This window comes from Danio rerio, chromosome 21, assembly GCF_052040795.2.
Source record: "Danio rerio strain M-AB ecotype USA chromosome 21, GRCz13ab, whole genome shotgun sequence".
NCBI classification, from domain to species: domain Eukaryota; kingdom Metazoa; phylum Chordata; class Actinopteri; order Cypriniformes; family Danionidae; genus Danio; species Danio rerio.
Genome location: NC_141041.1, coordinates 4,135,001 through 4,152,500, shown reverse-complemented (window position 1 = coordinate 4,152,500; position 17,500 = coordinate 4,135,001). Strand labels below are relative to the sequence as shown.

The 17,500-nt window shown below is 36.9% G+C and overlaps 1 protein-coding gene across 2 annotated transcripts in view; it reads left to right on the top strand.

Moving 5' to 3' along the window:
• Positions 1 to 17,500, top strand: part of dym (dymeclin) — a 137,971-nt gene that overhangs the window by 75,524 nt on the left and 44,947 nt on the right. For both annotated transcript variants that reach the window (XR_015519787.1, XM_087300498.1), the window contains exon 14: positions 10,496 to 10,601. Coding sequence is in view for 1 of the 2 variants with exons in the window: in XM_087300498.1 (XP_087156624.1) it covers positions 10,496 to 10,601 (106 nt within the window). In the remaining variant the exon portion in view is untranslated. The remainder of the gene's footprint in view (positions 1 to 10,495; positions 10,602 to 17,500) is intronic.

Here is a 17,500-nt window from a genome sequence, read left to right as displayed (position 1 = left end):
TTTTTTTCTTGTACAAAAAAAGTAGAAACAACATAAAACACGCAACTAATAAATGCAAGGTAGTAGATCTCGGCAGTATGGCGATAGGTAAAAACAAAAAAAAGTTATCCAATTCACTCTTTAAATAGAAAATATAGCGGAAAAATTATCCTAGTAACTATTTTAACTCAATAAATGGGTCATAAAGTGATCCGATGCACCATTTTAACTAGATCAAGAAATAAAAAGAGATCTGATGCACAATTTTAAACTATATAACTAATTTCAAAAGTCTTTAAATTTAGGCTTAACCAGTGAAAACTGATTTAAAATGTGGTATTGGATGCAAAATTGTATCCTATAAAGTGATCAGAGGAACTGTTTTAACCCATAAAAGGAATTAAAAGGTGATCAGATGCAGCATTTTAATCTATAAACAAATTAAATGCTGATCAGATGCATGTTTTATCTTATAAAATGAATGAGAAAAGTATCTGATGCACTATTTTATCCATAAAATGGTTAAAAAACGTGATCCGATTCACTATTTTAAACAGAAAATATAGTGGAAAGATTCTCCTGGTAATCATTTTAACTCATTAAATGTGTCATAAAGTGATGCATGCATAATTTTAACAAATAAAATAAATAAAAGTCAAATTAACTATTTAACTATATTTTGTTTTTAACCAGAAAATGTAGCATAACATATTTTCCTGAACCATTTTAACTCATAAAACAGGTCATAAAGTGATCCAGTGCACCATTTTAACGAATAAAAGAAACGAAAAAGGGATCCAATGCAACATTTTAAATCATAAAACTAATGAAAAAAGTGTTCAGTTTTACACTTAACCTGTAAAACCTTTTAAAAAGTGGAAATGAATGCACAATTTTATAGTGGAAAGATTCTCCTAGTAATCATTTTAACTTATTAAATGTGTCATAAAGTGATCTGATGCATGCATCATTTTAACAAATAAAATAAATAAAAGTCAGATTAACTATTTACCCATTAAACATATGAAAATGTAATCAGATATGTGTCTTAAACTATAAATGGATAAGACAAGTATAATTTGCATTCTTTTAACTTATAACATGGATAATAAAACTGATTTTTAACCAGGAAATATGGCGAAAAAATTAATCCAGAACCGTTTTACCTGATTAATCATGTCATAAACTGGTTCTAATTCACAATTTTAAGCAGAAAATGTAGCAAAAAAGTATTTTAGTAGGCATTTTATCTCATTACAAGGTCATAATGTGATCTTTAGCCAGAAAATGTAGCTAAAAGTTGATATAGAACCATGTTATCGCATTAAATAAATTCAAAAGAGGTCTGATGTACTATTTTAAACTATAAAACTAATAAAGAAGGTGCTCAGATTTACACTTAACCAAAAAAACTCATTGAAAAAGGATCAGATTCATCATTTTAATTTCTAAAATGGGTAAAAAGATGCACAATTTAATCCATTAAACAACTGAAAAGGTGATCAGATGCATTTTTTTATCTATTAAACGGATGGTAAATATCTGTTGCACTATTTTAACCCATAAAATGAGTAATAAAAGTGATCCAATGCACCATATTAAGCAGAAAATGTAGTGAAAATTTGATCCAAAACCATTTTGTTTCATTAAATGAGTCATAAAGTGATCTGATGCACCTTTTTAAATCATAAAGCTTATAAAAAAAAGTGTTCAGATTTACACTTTACCAGTAAAACTGGTTAAAATATGGTATGGGATGCACATTTTTATTGCATAATGAAAAAGTGATCAGATGAACAATTTTAACCCATAAAAGGAATGAAAAAGTGAAAACATGCACCATTTTAACTTCTATAATGGGTATAAAAAAGACTAAATACATAATTTTACCAATTAAACAAGTGAAAAGGTGATCTGATGCATGTTTTAACCTATAAAATTGATGGGAAAAGTATATGATGTACCATTTAAACCCATAAAATGAATAATAAAAGTGTTCCGATGCACCATTTTAAGCAGAAAATGTAGCAAAAATTTGATCTAGAACCATTTAAAATCATTCAACAGATCATAAAGTGATCCGATGAACCATTTTAAGTAATGAAAGAAATGAAAATGTGATCCAATGCACCATTTTTAATCATAAAACTAATGATAAAACTGTTCATATTTAACCAATAAAAAGATTATAAAGTGTGATTACTTAAACTGATTTGGATGAAGTGTAATAGATGCACAACTGTATCCCATAAAATGATGAAAAAGTGATCAGATTAACTATTTTAACCCATTTAACAAACGAAAATGTGAATTTTTTTAGGTGCATTTTTTAAACTATAAAATGCATGGCAAAAGTAATCTGATGCACCATTTTAAACCGTAAAATGGATAATAAAAGTAATCTGATGCACCATTGTAACCAGAAAATGTAGCGATAAATTGATCCACAACCATTTTATCTTTTATTTTAATCCATAAAAGCAATAAAAGTGATTAAATCAACTATTTTAACCCATTAAAGGGATGAAAAAGTGATCAGACTATTTTAACCCCAAAAAAGTAATGTAAAAGGGATAAGATTAACTATTTTAGCAGACAAAAGTGATGAAAAAGTGGTCAGATGCACCATTTTAACTCATAAAATTACAAAAAAATAATGATCAGATGCACAATTTGAATCCCCAAACAGGTGAATGTTTTGCAGCTGATTTTCTTGTGTAAATGTGAGTGGGTTCTGGAGGATATGGTTTCACAGCAGATGGTGGCAGAACGAGTTGATCCGACTCTAATTTGACACAAACTATAATGACATGTTTTTTTCTCCATGACGCAAGACGCTTTTAGCTGTGGGAATAATAATCCATGACTAAAGTTATTGCCACAGCAGCACTTGTGTTCCATTACAGTGCTGTATTATTAGCCATCACAGTCAGTGTCGGTTACTGAAGAGGTGTGCTACTGAATGAGGTTTAACACATTTTGTAAAGTCTGGTCAGCATGCACAATTTTAACAGCGTTCATTCGTTATCTAGTTATTTGCCAACTACACATTTAAAAAGAACACGAATATGTATATTTACGAGATGACATAAAGGAAATATCATCTAACATATTATGGATCCTAATATATTGTGTTTGATTGACTAAATGTCAAATTGCTAACTTTACAAAAAATGTCTAGTGTTTTTTTATTACTAATTAAAGTAAATGGGGAAATCAACATGTACTTTGCTGGATAAGTTGGCGGTTCATTCCGCCGCTTGCAGTCCCTGATAAATAAGGGACTTAGCTGAAGGAAAATGAACAAATTAATATTCATTCAATCATTCATTTTCTTTTTGGCTTAGTCCCTTTATTAATCAGGGGTCGCCACAGCGGAATGAACCACCAACTCATCCAGCAAATGTTTTATGCAGCGGATACCCTTTCGCCTGCAACCTATCACTGGGAAACACACATACACTCACATTCACACTCATACACTACAGACAATTTTTTTTAGCTCACCCAATTCCCCTATAGCGCATGTGTTTGGACTGTGGGGGAAACCGAAGCACCCAGAGGAAAACCCACGCGAACACGGGGAGAACATGCAAACTCCACACAGAAATGACAACTGACCCAGCCGAGGTTCGAACCAGCGACCTTCTTGCTGTAAGGCGATCGTGCTACCCACCACGCTACCGTGACGCCCATAAATGAATATTTTATGTTTAAATAAAATATAAATTTCTTGGAAAATAATTCAAACTTCGCAGAATTAAAACTTCACACTAATTATTTTTAATGGGTCATTTTAAAATAAATGAAGTATTTCTTCCGATTGATGATGATTTTTTAAAAAACCTTTACTTCTTTTAAAGTATTTATAGTTATTTTACTATTCTACTATTACAATATACAGTTGAAGTCATAATTATTAGCCCCCCTGTTTATCTAAGCCCCAATTTCTGTTTAATGAAGTGATTTTTTTTTTTCTCATTTCCAATAACTGATTAATTTTATCTTAGCCATGAGGACAGTTTCAATACACTTCTATTCAGCTGAAAGTGACATTTAAAGGCTTAACTAGGTTAATTAGGGTAACGTTAGAGTAATTAGGCAAGTCATTGTATAACAGTGGTTTGTTCTGTAGGCTACTCAATAGGGTTGGGCCGATAGACAATGCCATCATCCATCGCCAATGGCCAATAGACAACACAATGCTAAGCCGGCATCGTCGATTCTCCGCCCCGCCCTCGTCGCAAATCTGCTCGCGAAAAAACACACACCAAGGCCCCTTTTACACTATTACTTAGTGTTAAAATGGCATTTTAGAACGAAAATGATCCACATCCACACCGAGTTTTACCTAGCATTTCTGAACAGCCCTCTGAATCTGCGCAGAAAACGCACATTACGTGACCACACACACATTCAAACACACACACACACACACACACACACACACACACACACACACACACACACACACACACACACACACACACACACACACACACACACAAATGGTGCTCACTGCAAAGCCGCACACACACATAGCCACGTGCTCCTCTGAGCTCCAGAGGCAGTGAGCAGTGCACGTCGGACAGTTTATCAAGAATGTACCGCTGGATCGCGTCTCACTATAGTTGTTAAATGTGATTTTCAGACATCTCAAGTCTCCCGGAAGTTCTGGGAGTCTCTATTAATTTGCAGGTCTCATAATGTCCGCAAACGAGTGATAATCTCCCGGAAATCGCGCGTCTCTCTCCCAGACCTCAAATAAGTTGCGCACCCTTCTTACCCCGGGATCCCTCTTCGATGTTTAGACACATCATGCCAGTCCATCAACCTACCCCCCCCCCCCACCCCCACCCTCTTCACTTGATAACGATGCCATCGTCCATCGCGATGTTACACATTAGACATCTTACAATGCCAAATTAATCGACATCCCCCAACTCTACCATTCAAAACAAATATTGCTTAAGGGGGCTAATAATATTAACCTTAAAATGGTATTTAAAAAATTAAAAACTGCTTTTTTCTAGCCGATTTAAAACAAATAACACTTTCTCCAGAAGGTAAAATAGTATAGAAAATACTGTGAAAATATCTTGCTCTGTTAAACATCATTTGGGAAGTATTGAAATTCTGACTTCAACTGTACACAGCGCATGCAATATTCAATAAGCAATATACTTAAAATATTCCCAACCCAAAAATAACCTAAGCTACAATTTATTGTTATTAATTTCATGACTGAATATTTCCAGTAAGACCAGTACAGTATTGTTTGACCCCAAACACACTCGAGGATTAAACAAGTGTGTGTTTTCAGTGACAAATTCATATAGATAGAGCTAATGGTGTGTGTGTGTGTGTGTGTGTGTGTGTGTGTGTGTGTGTGTGTGTGTGTGTGTGTGTGTGTGTGTGTGTGTGTGTGTGTGTGTGTGTGTGTGTGTGTGTGTGTGTGTGTGTGTGTGTGTGTGTCGTCTTTAGTGATAGATGAGGTCATCGGTATGACATGCATCAATCCTTTTCATCATGCCTGCTGCTTTCCATCACATGTGCTGCACTGCCATTGTCTTGCACACACACACACGAAGGATGTGAAGGTCACCACAGCGAAGAAGCTCATTACCCATGATTCATGTTTAATTCTGCCTTTAACATACAAGGCCTCTGATTGGCTCATTTTATCTCCACTATTAGCACAGGTTTAGTGGGTGGCCGTCGGGTCAGACAGGTGTTAATGTGGGTGTATGTATGCATGTGAAGATGATTTGTGACTTGTGACTGCGTGATGATCTCGTTGACAGCACAATTCCAAAATGCACTGCAACGAGATCAAGGAAGAGACCGGGGGCTTGTGTTTCATTAAAAACTCCAAGGTTAAGAAATATGGATAGTGAAATTCCCAAAAGATGCATTAAACTGATCAGTACTGATAATAGACATTCATAATGTTATAAGACTCTATTAGTGTTGTGTATTCTCATGAACAAAAATATGAAGTGTTTACAACATTGCTATGAAATATTACATTTTCATGTGACACTGAAGACAGCTTAAAGGGCCATGAAACCCCCTTGTTTCCAAACCTCTACGTTGGAAAAAGTCAGAAAAGTGGGCATGTCCAGCTTTGTTTAGGGGGAGTGTTGGAGGAACTAAAGTGGGATGGTGTGGGAGTGTCTATTTGGGCACGCGTGAGTTTCAGAGTCAAAATACACACACACACACACAAACACACACACACGGGAGAAAGTAATGGTGTTTACATGGACATCTGTAGTCGAATTATTTGGCAAATTATTAAATGGTGAACTTTAACTGCAGTTTGGCTCTTTCATTCAGGGAATTCATTCAAGTCCCTCGCGACAAACAAGATATTTGATTCGAGGAACTGCTGTAAGCGTGTATTTTTCATGCAATGTTTTATACCGCACGGCGAATGAGAGAAAAAAACCCTCTGCATTTCCCGGAAACTTAGATGCACACGGCAGGTAGTGTCAGAAAGTCGTGTGTGTTATTCCGGTCACTAAATGCGGCGAAAATCCTACACGAGGTTAAAGTTTGGTTGTAGTGCTAACATGTTTACACTCGGTGCAATGGTTAACTTAGTTCGATACGAACAAACTGAATAAACAAAGAGCACTGGTCGCTCACTTACCAAATCTGTAGAGACAGAACAATCACCAGCAACTAGAGCCGCGTCTTTATTAAGAAGAGACTAAAGCGAATCCGGATCTCAGCGTTTGCAGATGAGAACAGCTCTCAGGTAAACAATGTTCCTCTTTAGGTTGTCGAGCGTCGCGTACACTATTAATCCACACGTGACTCCAGATGAGCTCTCACAGAGAAAAAATGAAAACAAAACTCAACTGCAGCAAACTATAAAATCAACACTTCACGCTTGTTTTGACAACACAACGTGGCGTCTCTGTCGTGTAAACACGGTGAAAGTAATGAATATTAATGAAGTTGCACAATAGAGCGCGCTGATTGGTTGGAACCAACCTTACTCATGCATTAATGTAACTCACTGTAAGACATAATAAGACACACTCTGGCACAGACGCCCAGTCTGCACGCTGGAATACACGCTATTATGTCATGACCGTGACGCAGCTTCAAAAATTCGTTTCAAACCGGAAGTACGAATTTGCTTGAAATAACGCAAAAACAACCAATTTACACTTTTTAGTGAAATATAGGTGTCATAATAGTGTTTATAGCAGTGTGGGACACATATACGACTGTCAACAGCTCAAAAAATGTGTTTTGGTGTTTCGTGACCCTTTAAAGACGCCTCTCATATGGAGAATGAAGTCCATGAATGAGAATGAGTTTTCACAGACTTCAACAGAGCGTAAAAATCTTGATGGTTCTGTGGGTCTCGTCTATTAAATCTGAGCTTTATTTTGTATTTTCTATTGGATTCAAGTCAGGTGATTGGCTAGGCCATTCTACAGCTTGATTTTCTTCCTCTGAAAGCATTTAAGAGTTTCCTCTGCTGTGTTTCGGATCATTGTCTTGCTGAAATGTCCACCCTGGTTTCATCTTCATCCTCCTGCTAATGTAGATGTTGAACTGAAGCAGCTGAAATTCTTTTACACCAGGGGTCACCAACATGGTGCCCGCGGGCACCAGGTAGCCCGCGAGGATCATATGTATTGCCCGCAGGCCTGTTGTAAAAATAACTCACCATAGCGCTACTTACCAGTAAGCTTCATCTAATATAGAAGAAATAATTTAAAAATGTAAATATTTGCAGAGATATATAAAAATAAAGTGTTGCACATTGATACATTAAATACTGGGTATTTTCTACCCTGTTAAATCATTGTTGATAACTTTTATGAGAATCATTAACATGATCAGTGTCTTCACATGGATGAAGATCATTAATTATTACCAAAATCATAAAGTATAATTAAAAGTAAATTGAGCAAATTTGTTATTTAAAAAGTGTTTATCAAACTGGTAGCCCTCCACAATAATCGATACCCAAAAAGTAGCTTTCAGTTTCATAAAGGTTGGTGACCCCTGATTTACACTGAGTAAAGGCAGAGGGTTGCTGAAGAACCACTGAGAGATTTCAGCTGCTGTCTGGGCTTCCACTGCCCAACTGCACCTCCCTTTCTTCATGTGTTCAACACTTTTTCATATATGGATGTTTTTGTTTTTTTACCAACATCTGGTGAATTTAAAAAAAAATATTTTTAACTCTCAGATCACAGCTTAAATGCTTCAGAAGTTTCTGCCGTCCTGCAGTCTTGTTTTTTTTGTCTCCAGAAGCTCTAAAATGTGACCCATTTTTTCAGTCAAGTAGGATTTGAAGAACTTCTTGGAGGAGCTGCAGTGTGTGTGGAGGTTTTTCTGCTCAGACCTGAGAGAAAACTCTGACCCAAATTACACACTGCACAAAGTTAAGCTTCATTACAAGAGCTGTGAAAGCAGAGCACTGATCCTGCTCAACGCCACACTAATGAGTGACTGACACCACAGCAATCATGACCCTTAACTAAAACTGACACATAAATTAAATATTCACTTCATTTAATTTATGTTTTTTTATTTTTTATTTTTTATTAATGTGTTTTAGTTTAGTTTAGCATTAGTTAACATAGCTGGTCAGCACTGTCGCCTCACAGCAAAAAGGTCGCTGGTTCAATTCCCGGCTGGGTCAGTTGGCATTTCTATGTGGAGTTTACATGTTCTCCCCGTGTTGGCATGGGTTTCCACCGTGTGCTCTGGTTTCCCCCACTGTCCAAACACATGCGCTATAGGTCAACTGGATAAACTAAATTGGCTGTAGTGTAGGTGTGTGTGTGTGTGAATGTGAGAGTGGGTGTTTCTCAGTACTGGGTTACGGCTGGAAAGGGCATCCGCTGCGTAAAACATATGCTGGAATAGTTGGCGGTTCATTCCGCTGTGTCGACCCCTGATAAATAAAAGACTAAGCTGAAGGTGACTGAATGAATGAAGCAGTAACACTTTATAATAACATTCTAGTTTAGTTAAAAACAGCAATGACAATATTCATACAGCATTGTGTCATTTCATTTTAGTGTTTACTAATTCACTGCTAAAATCTGAAGTTGCATCTATTAACATTAGTTCATGCACACTTAATGAGACAGCTCACTGAAAAATCTAATTCTGTCATTATTTACTCATCTATCATCACTTGTTTTCTTTCTGTTGATGATGATTATCTTATTTCAATCTGAAAACAAGATTATTTTGCTTACACCACCCATTATTTACATCTATTAAAGGAAAAACCCACCTAATTTTAGCTTATTTCTGAAAACATCAAAGAAATCAAAGTTGGTTAAATATTTTTTTGCAAGGCAAACTGATTGGTTGAAGCTGAAAACAAGATTATTTTGCTTTCACCACCCATTTTTTAGCACACTGCAAAAAATGCTTTTCCTACTTAGATTTTTTTTCTTGTTTCTAGTCCAAATATATACAAATACTTAAATCAAGAAGCATTATCTAGACAAGCAAAACATGTTGTCTAGTTTTAAGAAATAATACGCCAAAATGAAGTGAGTTTTTCCTTAAATTAAGCAAAATAATCTGCCAGTTGGGTCAGCAAAATAATCTTGTTTTTCGATTTGTGATAAGATTATTTTGCTTACCCCATTGGCAGATTATTTGCATTTTTTGCAGTGCATATGTAACGATGTAACAATTGGTACTAATGAGCTTAAAGTGTGTCAAGAAAATATTCCTTACACCATTACACCACCACCACCACCAGCCTGAACCATTGATACAAGGCATGCAGTTAACACCTAAATCTGACCCTACAGTTTGCGCCCAAAGAACTGCCACTCACTGCTTATACTTTTTTACCATTCTCTGTAAACCCAAGAGACGGTTGTGCAGGAAAATCTCTGTAGATCAGCAGTTTCTGAAATACTCAGACCAGCCCGTCTGGCACTAACAACCATGCCAGTTTCAAAGTCACTTAAATCACCTTTCTTCCTCATTCTGATGCTCGGTTTAAACTGCAGCAGATCATCCTGACCATGTCTACAAGACTAAATGCACTGAGCTGCTGCCATGTGATTGACTGATTAGAAATTTGCGTTAAAGAGCAGTTGGACAGCTGTACCTAATAAAGTGGCCAGTGAGTGTGGTTCATGTTAGTAAATACATTAACTAATGAAACCTTTTTGTAAAGTGTGGCTGACTTATATCTGAAAACAAAACAATATGTGCTGCACATCCAGAAAATGCTTCTTGATTTTAGAATTTTTAGATATTTGGATTAGAAACAAGACGAAATAATCAAGTTAAAGCATTTTTTGCAATGTAAACGACCTCTAAATGATAATGAAATGAGCATCTGAAAATGTCCATCTCATAATCTGATACAAACTGCTGTTGGTTTGATTTTTATGTTGGTTCTAGGAAAGACACATTATTTATTTAGGAAGGATAAATAAGTTGCATCGAATGCTTTCAAGAAACAATTTCAGTTCTGACTCTTTCCTCCTTTCTGTTTTTCTCTCAGTTTGTTTGCTTTGCTGTCAAAGAAGCACAATAAGGTTTTGGAGCAGGCGACGCAGTCTTTACGAGGGCCTCTTGGAGACGAGGACAGGACCGTCTTGCCAGACTATGTAAGTCCATCCTTCTGTCGTATGAAAGCGTTTTGGCTTTCCTGTAAAATATAATGATGACGGAAGAAGTTGTGGTGGGACCTAAATGCTTTCTTAGGTTATTTAAGGTGTTGTCTGTCACTTCTTGTTTAGGCTGCATTAATGCAGTGTAGCTGCACAATTGATCATTAAAAGATCAGGATCTTGTTTATTGTTTATTAATCATTCCAAGCGCTGCATTGTGTTTTTAGTGTTTTTTAGTGTAAGTGTTTTTAGTGTTCAGCCAGTGTCTTTTCAGAGTTAAAGGGCCACGAATCCCCCCTGTTTCAGCAGGGTGTTTTCACACCTCTTGTTTGGAAAAAGTGGGCGTGTCCTGTTCTGTTTAGGGGGGAGTGTCGGAGGAGAGAAAGAGGGAAGGTGCATCAAAATTTGCACAAAAATGGGAGTTTTGGTTTGGCCACACACCGATTCTCACAGAGGCAAAACAAACACACAGTTGCAGGGGTCCGTTCTTCGTACCTCGCTTAAATGATCTAAGATTATTTGACAGATCCTGGATCTTTTAATCTCGATAACTGATCTCTCGCTAATTTGGTTCTTTAAACAAGTTCGCGAATCAGATTAGAATGTCTGGATGAACTGATCTGAGATCGCTGCGTGTGTTGTGAAGGACAGATCTATCGATCCTCGAAATCATGATCAGCAATGCAGCGATTGGCTGACGGCACAGCAGCGTAATGACATCATCTGAATAATATTCAATTATCCATGTGAGCAAAATTACATCAAATTAGCAGTAAACGGCTTGTTAAATATGACACGCAATAACCTTCCACATTTGTTGTGAGCTGCCGGCTTTACACTTTCATTTGTCAAGATAAGAGTATTCATCATGTATTTCAATGCAAATCAATGTATTTAGTTCTACATTTAGAGCAGATTTTCTTTATTATAGTAGCTGTTTTTTAATTGGTGTAAAGAATAACTGGTTGTTTACAAAAGCATTTTGATATTGGTAAAGGCGTCTGCAACTTTTGTGAAGCATCAAATCACTGGCATATTAACTGCCAAAACATGTTTATGACTGTATAAATGTATTATTGCTTTAAAAAAAAGTCACATATTGTGCATTTCTATTATACACAATTTGTACTAAAGCGATCTAAAAAGTTCATATCAATAAGTTTTCTCTTTGCACCACCAGGTGGCAGTCTTTGTACTTTCATTTCGAGGGTGCATCTTGCATAAGTTTTATTAATATGTATAAATTTATTTATTTTATTAATGACTATAACTTTATATATATAGTTAACAAATATGTACCATTTTCCCAAGTTACTGTAAGAAAATATCAGAATTCAGAACATACTTTCTGTATTATCTTTGCTTGAACTGAGCCGATCTAATCCTGTTTATATGAATTGAGCCTGCTCCTGATCAGGTTTGACCTAGCAGAACTGTTGCTATGACAACTCTCGGATCAGCTTTGAAGAACGAAACGATCCTGGATCGTGTGAATTCGTCAATATCCACATCCAGCTAATTGAGTAATCCATGTACGAATAACGGACCCCAGGGGAGAAAGACTAACTGTGTTTACATGGACATAAGTAATCAAATTATTTGACAAATTATTAAATGGTGGACTTAAACTGCAGTTTGGCTCTTTCACTTTCATTCAGGAACATTTTATTCATGCCCTTTGTCTCAAACGAGTTATTTGATTCAAGGAGCTGCTGGAAGCGTGTGTTTCTAATGCAGTGTTTGATACCACATGGCGAATGAGAGAAAAAACCCTCCACATTTCCCGGTAACTTAGATGCGCTCGGTAGGTAGCATCAGAAAGCTGTGTGTGTTATTCCTGTCACAAAATCTTGTGAAAATCCTACACGACGGTAATAGTTTGATTACGGTGTTTACATGTTTACACTGGGAGAGCAGCATTTACAGCGGATCTTTCAGTCTATAGTATTGTAGTGATATTAACGTACTGTAAACTTTAGTAACTTAGAAATCATTTTGACTAAGGTCTGTCTTTAAACACTGAAAGAGTACTGCTGACGATACAAACTAACTTTGCCATCTGAATAAACAAACAAAGCACTGGTCGCTCACTTGCCAAATCTGTAGAGACAGGACAATCAAAACCAACTGGAGCCGCGTCTGTATTAAAAGGAGGCGAGCAGCAAATCTGGATTTCACCATTTCCAGATGAGAAAAGCTCTCGGGTAAACAATGTTCCTTAGACAGGTATTTCTGTCGAGCGTCGTGTGCACTGCAATCCACACGTGAGTCCAGCTGCGCTCTCATAGCGGGAAAATGAAAACAAAACCGTTGATGCAGCGAATAATAAAAGCAACACTGAGGACTCGTATCTCCAAACAATTCTTCTCCCACTTGTTTTGGCAACACAACGTGGCATCTCTCTGCCGTCTGAACACTCTACAGGTACAGTCTTTGAAGCTATCATGCATATTAATGAAGTTGCACCTCATTCACAATAAAGCGCGCTGATTTATTTGAACCAAGTCTTTCTCATGAATGCTGCACACTCAGAGACGTCACGAAGTACTCCCAGGTACAGACGGCCAGTCTACATGCTGAAATACATGCAAGTACCTAATCGGCGTGACACAGCTTCAAAAATTTGTTTAAAACCGCAAGTTTGAATTTGCTTGAAATAACGCAAAGCAACCAGTTTTCACATTTTATTGAAATATATGTGGCGTTTATTGCAGTGTGAGACATATATACGACTGTCACCAGCTCAAAACGTGTTTGGGTGTTTCGTGACCCTTTAAAAGCAATCAAATAACACAGAAGTACTGAAAGAACAGTTCATACTTCAGATAAAAACACTGATGTTTACGGTAAAGAATTAAAATCATGTTTAATGCTACTCGACCCTCAGAATAAAAGCTGTAGGTATTACAAAATTTACCCAATAGGTGGCGACAACCAGTCATTAAAAATGTGTCGCTGAATAATTTTTCAAAAATGACACATCTGGTAATGATACATGACGTTTTTATGAGAGTTATTACCTTATCGTGCTGATCTGAAAAATAGTCTAAGCCAGGGGTTTTCAAACTGTGGGTCGCACAGTGAAAAAAGGTGGGTCGCGCAACGTCACATAGCTGCAGGTATATTTACTTTGCGGTGACTCAAAACCAGTACGATTGAAAGCAATAACTCAAAAACCTTCTACCCTAAAAAGATCTAAAGTGTGTTTCTTACAAAAAGACAAAGCTGGTTATGTTTCACAGCTGCCTTTTTCTTTTTTTTTCGCTTGACATTACAAGCACTGCTCCGTTTGAGCCCTCGCAATCTGCGTTCAGCCGGTAAAGCTCGCGTTTGAGTGGAGCTCTCAGTAAGGGACCGTCGGAAAAGTTCTTTTTTTTTTTTTTCCGTTTTTTTGCTCCGCCCTGCGTGTTTTATTTTAAACACAACAAATTTTCTCTTAAATGAGCACAAACAGTTACTAAAGTAGTCGAATGCTTCATTATAGATCTGTGCATTCTTACATGAACACCTCTGTTATCAAACAAAACACAATGAGAGATTCATTTGCTGCTCTTCACTAAATAACTATAGTAACTTTAATCAATATGCAAATACAATTAAAAGTGAAATAGATTTTTTAGCTTTATTTAATTTCTGAGGCCATTGATTTTAGTAGGCTAAACCTTTTATTTTATTGTCAATATTTTCTAATTTTTGCTATGTATTCTATCATTTGAAGCTATTTGTTGTCCCATATTTTTTTACATCCCGTCGTTGACAGATTGCTAATCAATAAATAGCTATAGTGCTATCTGTTAGTTTTACGTCAGCTAATGTTATAGAAGGGCATAGATGTTGTGGAAAATAGTAATAGTAATGTAACAACCCCCATCATTCCTTCCTCAAGCAAATGTGTAAATATGAGATCTATTCAGCAATGATGTTAATTGCATTGGCATATTTATCTGACGTTTTCCCAGGTTGTAGTCGATCAAAAAGCGATTTAGTTTCTTATGGCTATACACTAGCAGTGGAATTTACCGCGATGTGACGGGGCTTGATCATAATCAAGGGGCTTGATCAAAGGTTGTTCATATTCTCTTCTAAAAAAAAATGATCACAGTTACAGCCAGCATCCTACAAAAAGCCCTTCGAGCCTCATTTTGTGCATATCAAATCGCAAAATCCAAAAAGCCGCACACCATATATTTTTAGCTGCTTTGAATGGAGACATTCTTTTAACCCATTTTTCCATATTAAAATATTATGGTGGGTCTTGAGATTGAATTACTTGCCTAGGTGGGTCCCGGAATAAAAAAGTTTGGGAATCCCTGGTCTAAACCATATAAGGAGTATTTAATTTGGTCATTAAAAAGTCTTGAACTACATCACTACATTTGGTCCCACTTTATATTGTGGCCTGAACTAATATGTAGTTACACAGGAACTAATAGTTTGTTACAATGTACTTATTGTGTAAATACATGTATTTATTGTGTACTTATGCTTGATTAAATACATGTATGTAATTACATCTGTAATTAACTTCTGTAATTACATTTGTAAATACACTGCTGACCAATCCCTACACCTTAACCCACCCTTAAACCTACCCACACCACCAAACCTGTCCATAACCCAACCCCTATCCCAACTCATGAGCACCACATGTTCTCAAGTACATTATGAACACAGTAAGCACATTGTATTTATTTTTTTGATGCAAGTACATATTAGTTAAGGACACTTAATATAAAGTGGGACCCTACATTTTATTGTCAAGCAGCAGTCACAGGGTGTTTAATTGTGGAGTATTTTACAACAGAACGTGACCAATCAGAATCAAGGACTGAAACTACAAAAACATTATTTGGCTGCAAATGGTTGAAAGAGTGCATATTATTTTCCCTCACATGCAAATGAGCAGCTTAAAAAGATGACATTTCACACTAAGAGTCTTCGTGCACATTGGTGAAATATTAAGTGTCCTGCTGATGCACGCTTGCTGGTGTTTTGATCATCTGATGATGATACCTGTTGTAAAGAGTAACCTTGACATGATCTTCATGAGCTCCATTAGTCTCCATAAAGATGTGCGTGCCTGCTTGCGTGTGCATACGTGTGTGCGCGGGTCCAGACAGCACACAGGTCTTCTGTCTAGACATGAAGACCTGGGGCAGACATAAAGGGAGGGCGGGGCCTGTGTGTAAAGGGGGCGGTGCTGTTTAAGAGGTCACACAGGTCAGAGTGTTACACCCTAGAGGCCGCTAAATGACCTGCTCGGTGCCCTAGAGAGGGGCTGAGTGTCTGGGACAATAGACATGTAAATGGAGTGTGTGTGTGTGTGTGTGTGTGTGTCTGTCTGACTTTGTGTGTGTGTTTGCTCCACAAACAGCCTGAGGCCAGAGTCTTGCAGATGTCTGATGTGTGTGTCTGCGGTGTGTGTGTGTCTGTCTGTCTGTGTGTGTGTGTGTGTGTGTGTGTGTGTGTGTGTGTGTGTGTGTGTGTGTGTGTGTCTGCTGGGTCAGACTTCTGTCTGCTGTCCTGATTAAACCCCACACCCCTGCTTTGTGTCTCCTTCTTCCTCCTTTCACATCTTTTCCTCCTCTGTCCATCTGTCTCTCTCTCTCTCTGTCTCTCTCTTTTTGTCTCTCTCTCTCTCTCTCTCTCTCTCTCTCTCTCTCTCTCTCTCTCACTCTCTGTCTGAATATCTGAACCTCGTCCTGCTTTTGCCACCATATTCTACCAAATTCCACCAAAATCATGACATCACTTAAAAAAAAAAGTATCTGTTGCATAATTTGATCATGAATATAGCCAGAATCCTGGATCACTTGTAATATTACAAACAAACAACTGAATATAAATATAAAGGAGAAAAAAAATCTACAGTGAGATTACAGTGAGATTAATCTAGATTTAAAACATTATCTATGCCCACCTATAATATATATATATATATATATATATATATATATATATATATATATATATATATATATATATATATATATATATTATAGGTGGGCATAGATAATGTTTTAAATCTAGATTAATCTCACTGTAATCTTGGAATTAATCTAGATTAAAATGGCTCATTTAAATTCTGCCAAAGGCATTCAGAGTATGTGTGCTACCCAAATAATAAAGCTGCGTCCCAAATCGCATACTTATGCACTATTCTACGCCATTTTGTAGTATAAATAGTGTAAGTAGTGCGTTCACACTGAAAACTCTAAAAATAATAAGTGCACTTTAATTACCCGGATGATGCACTCATTCAGCCGCTAAAATGAAGTGTGTAATGATGGACACTTCACGCACTCAACGACCGCAGGTTTGCTTACGTAGCGGACGGGGCGGAGCTATCGGACGCACATGTTGAATAACTTTTTATTTTGGATGGTGAAAGCAAAATTCTTCTACGAGAGGGATTATAGCGCCTCCCGATTGTGAATGCGGCAATACTCATGGCAGGTATTATTTGATAATTTTGTCGTTTATTTCACTGATTTGGCCACCGTCAAACGTCATCAGAAAAACGGTTTGAATTTCCGCTTAGTGAAAAACATTAGTGTGCCATTTGGGACACCACTACATACATATACTATCCTGTTGAGTGTGTAAGTGTATAAGTACATAGTGCATGAGTGCATAGTGTATAGTGTGCCATTTGGGAAGCAGTTTAAGTCTTTGAGAACGGGTTTCTCAAGCCAGGTAGTTCATTAGACCAGGGGCTCATCTCCTGTTTCCAAAATGCATGAAAAAAACTGCTTGAGAAACTGTTCTACTATGATAATTGGTGATGAAAATAAGTGATGTTCAATAAGATGTACTTGTGTTTACTGACTGTTTATTCAGCTAAACATGAATGTTGAACTGTCGGCCTAAATAAGCTCCAAACAGTGATTTTTGAT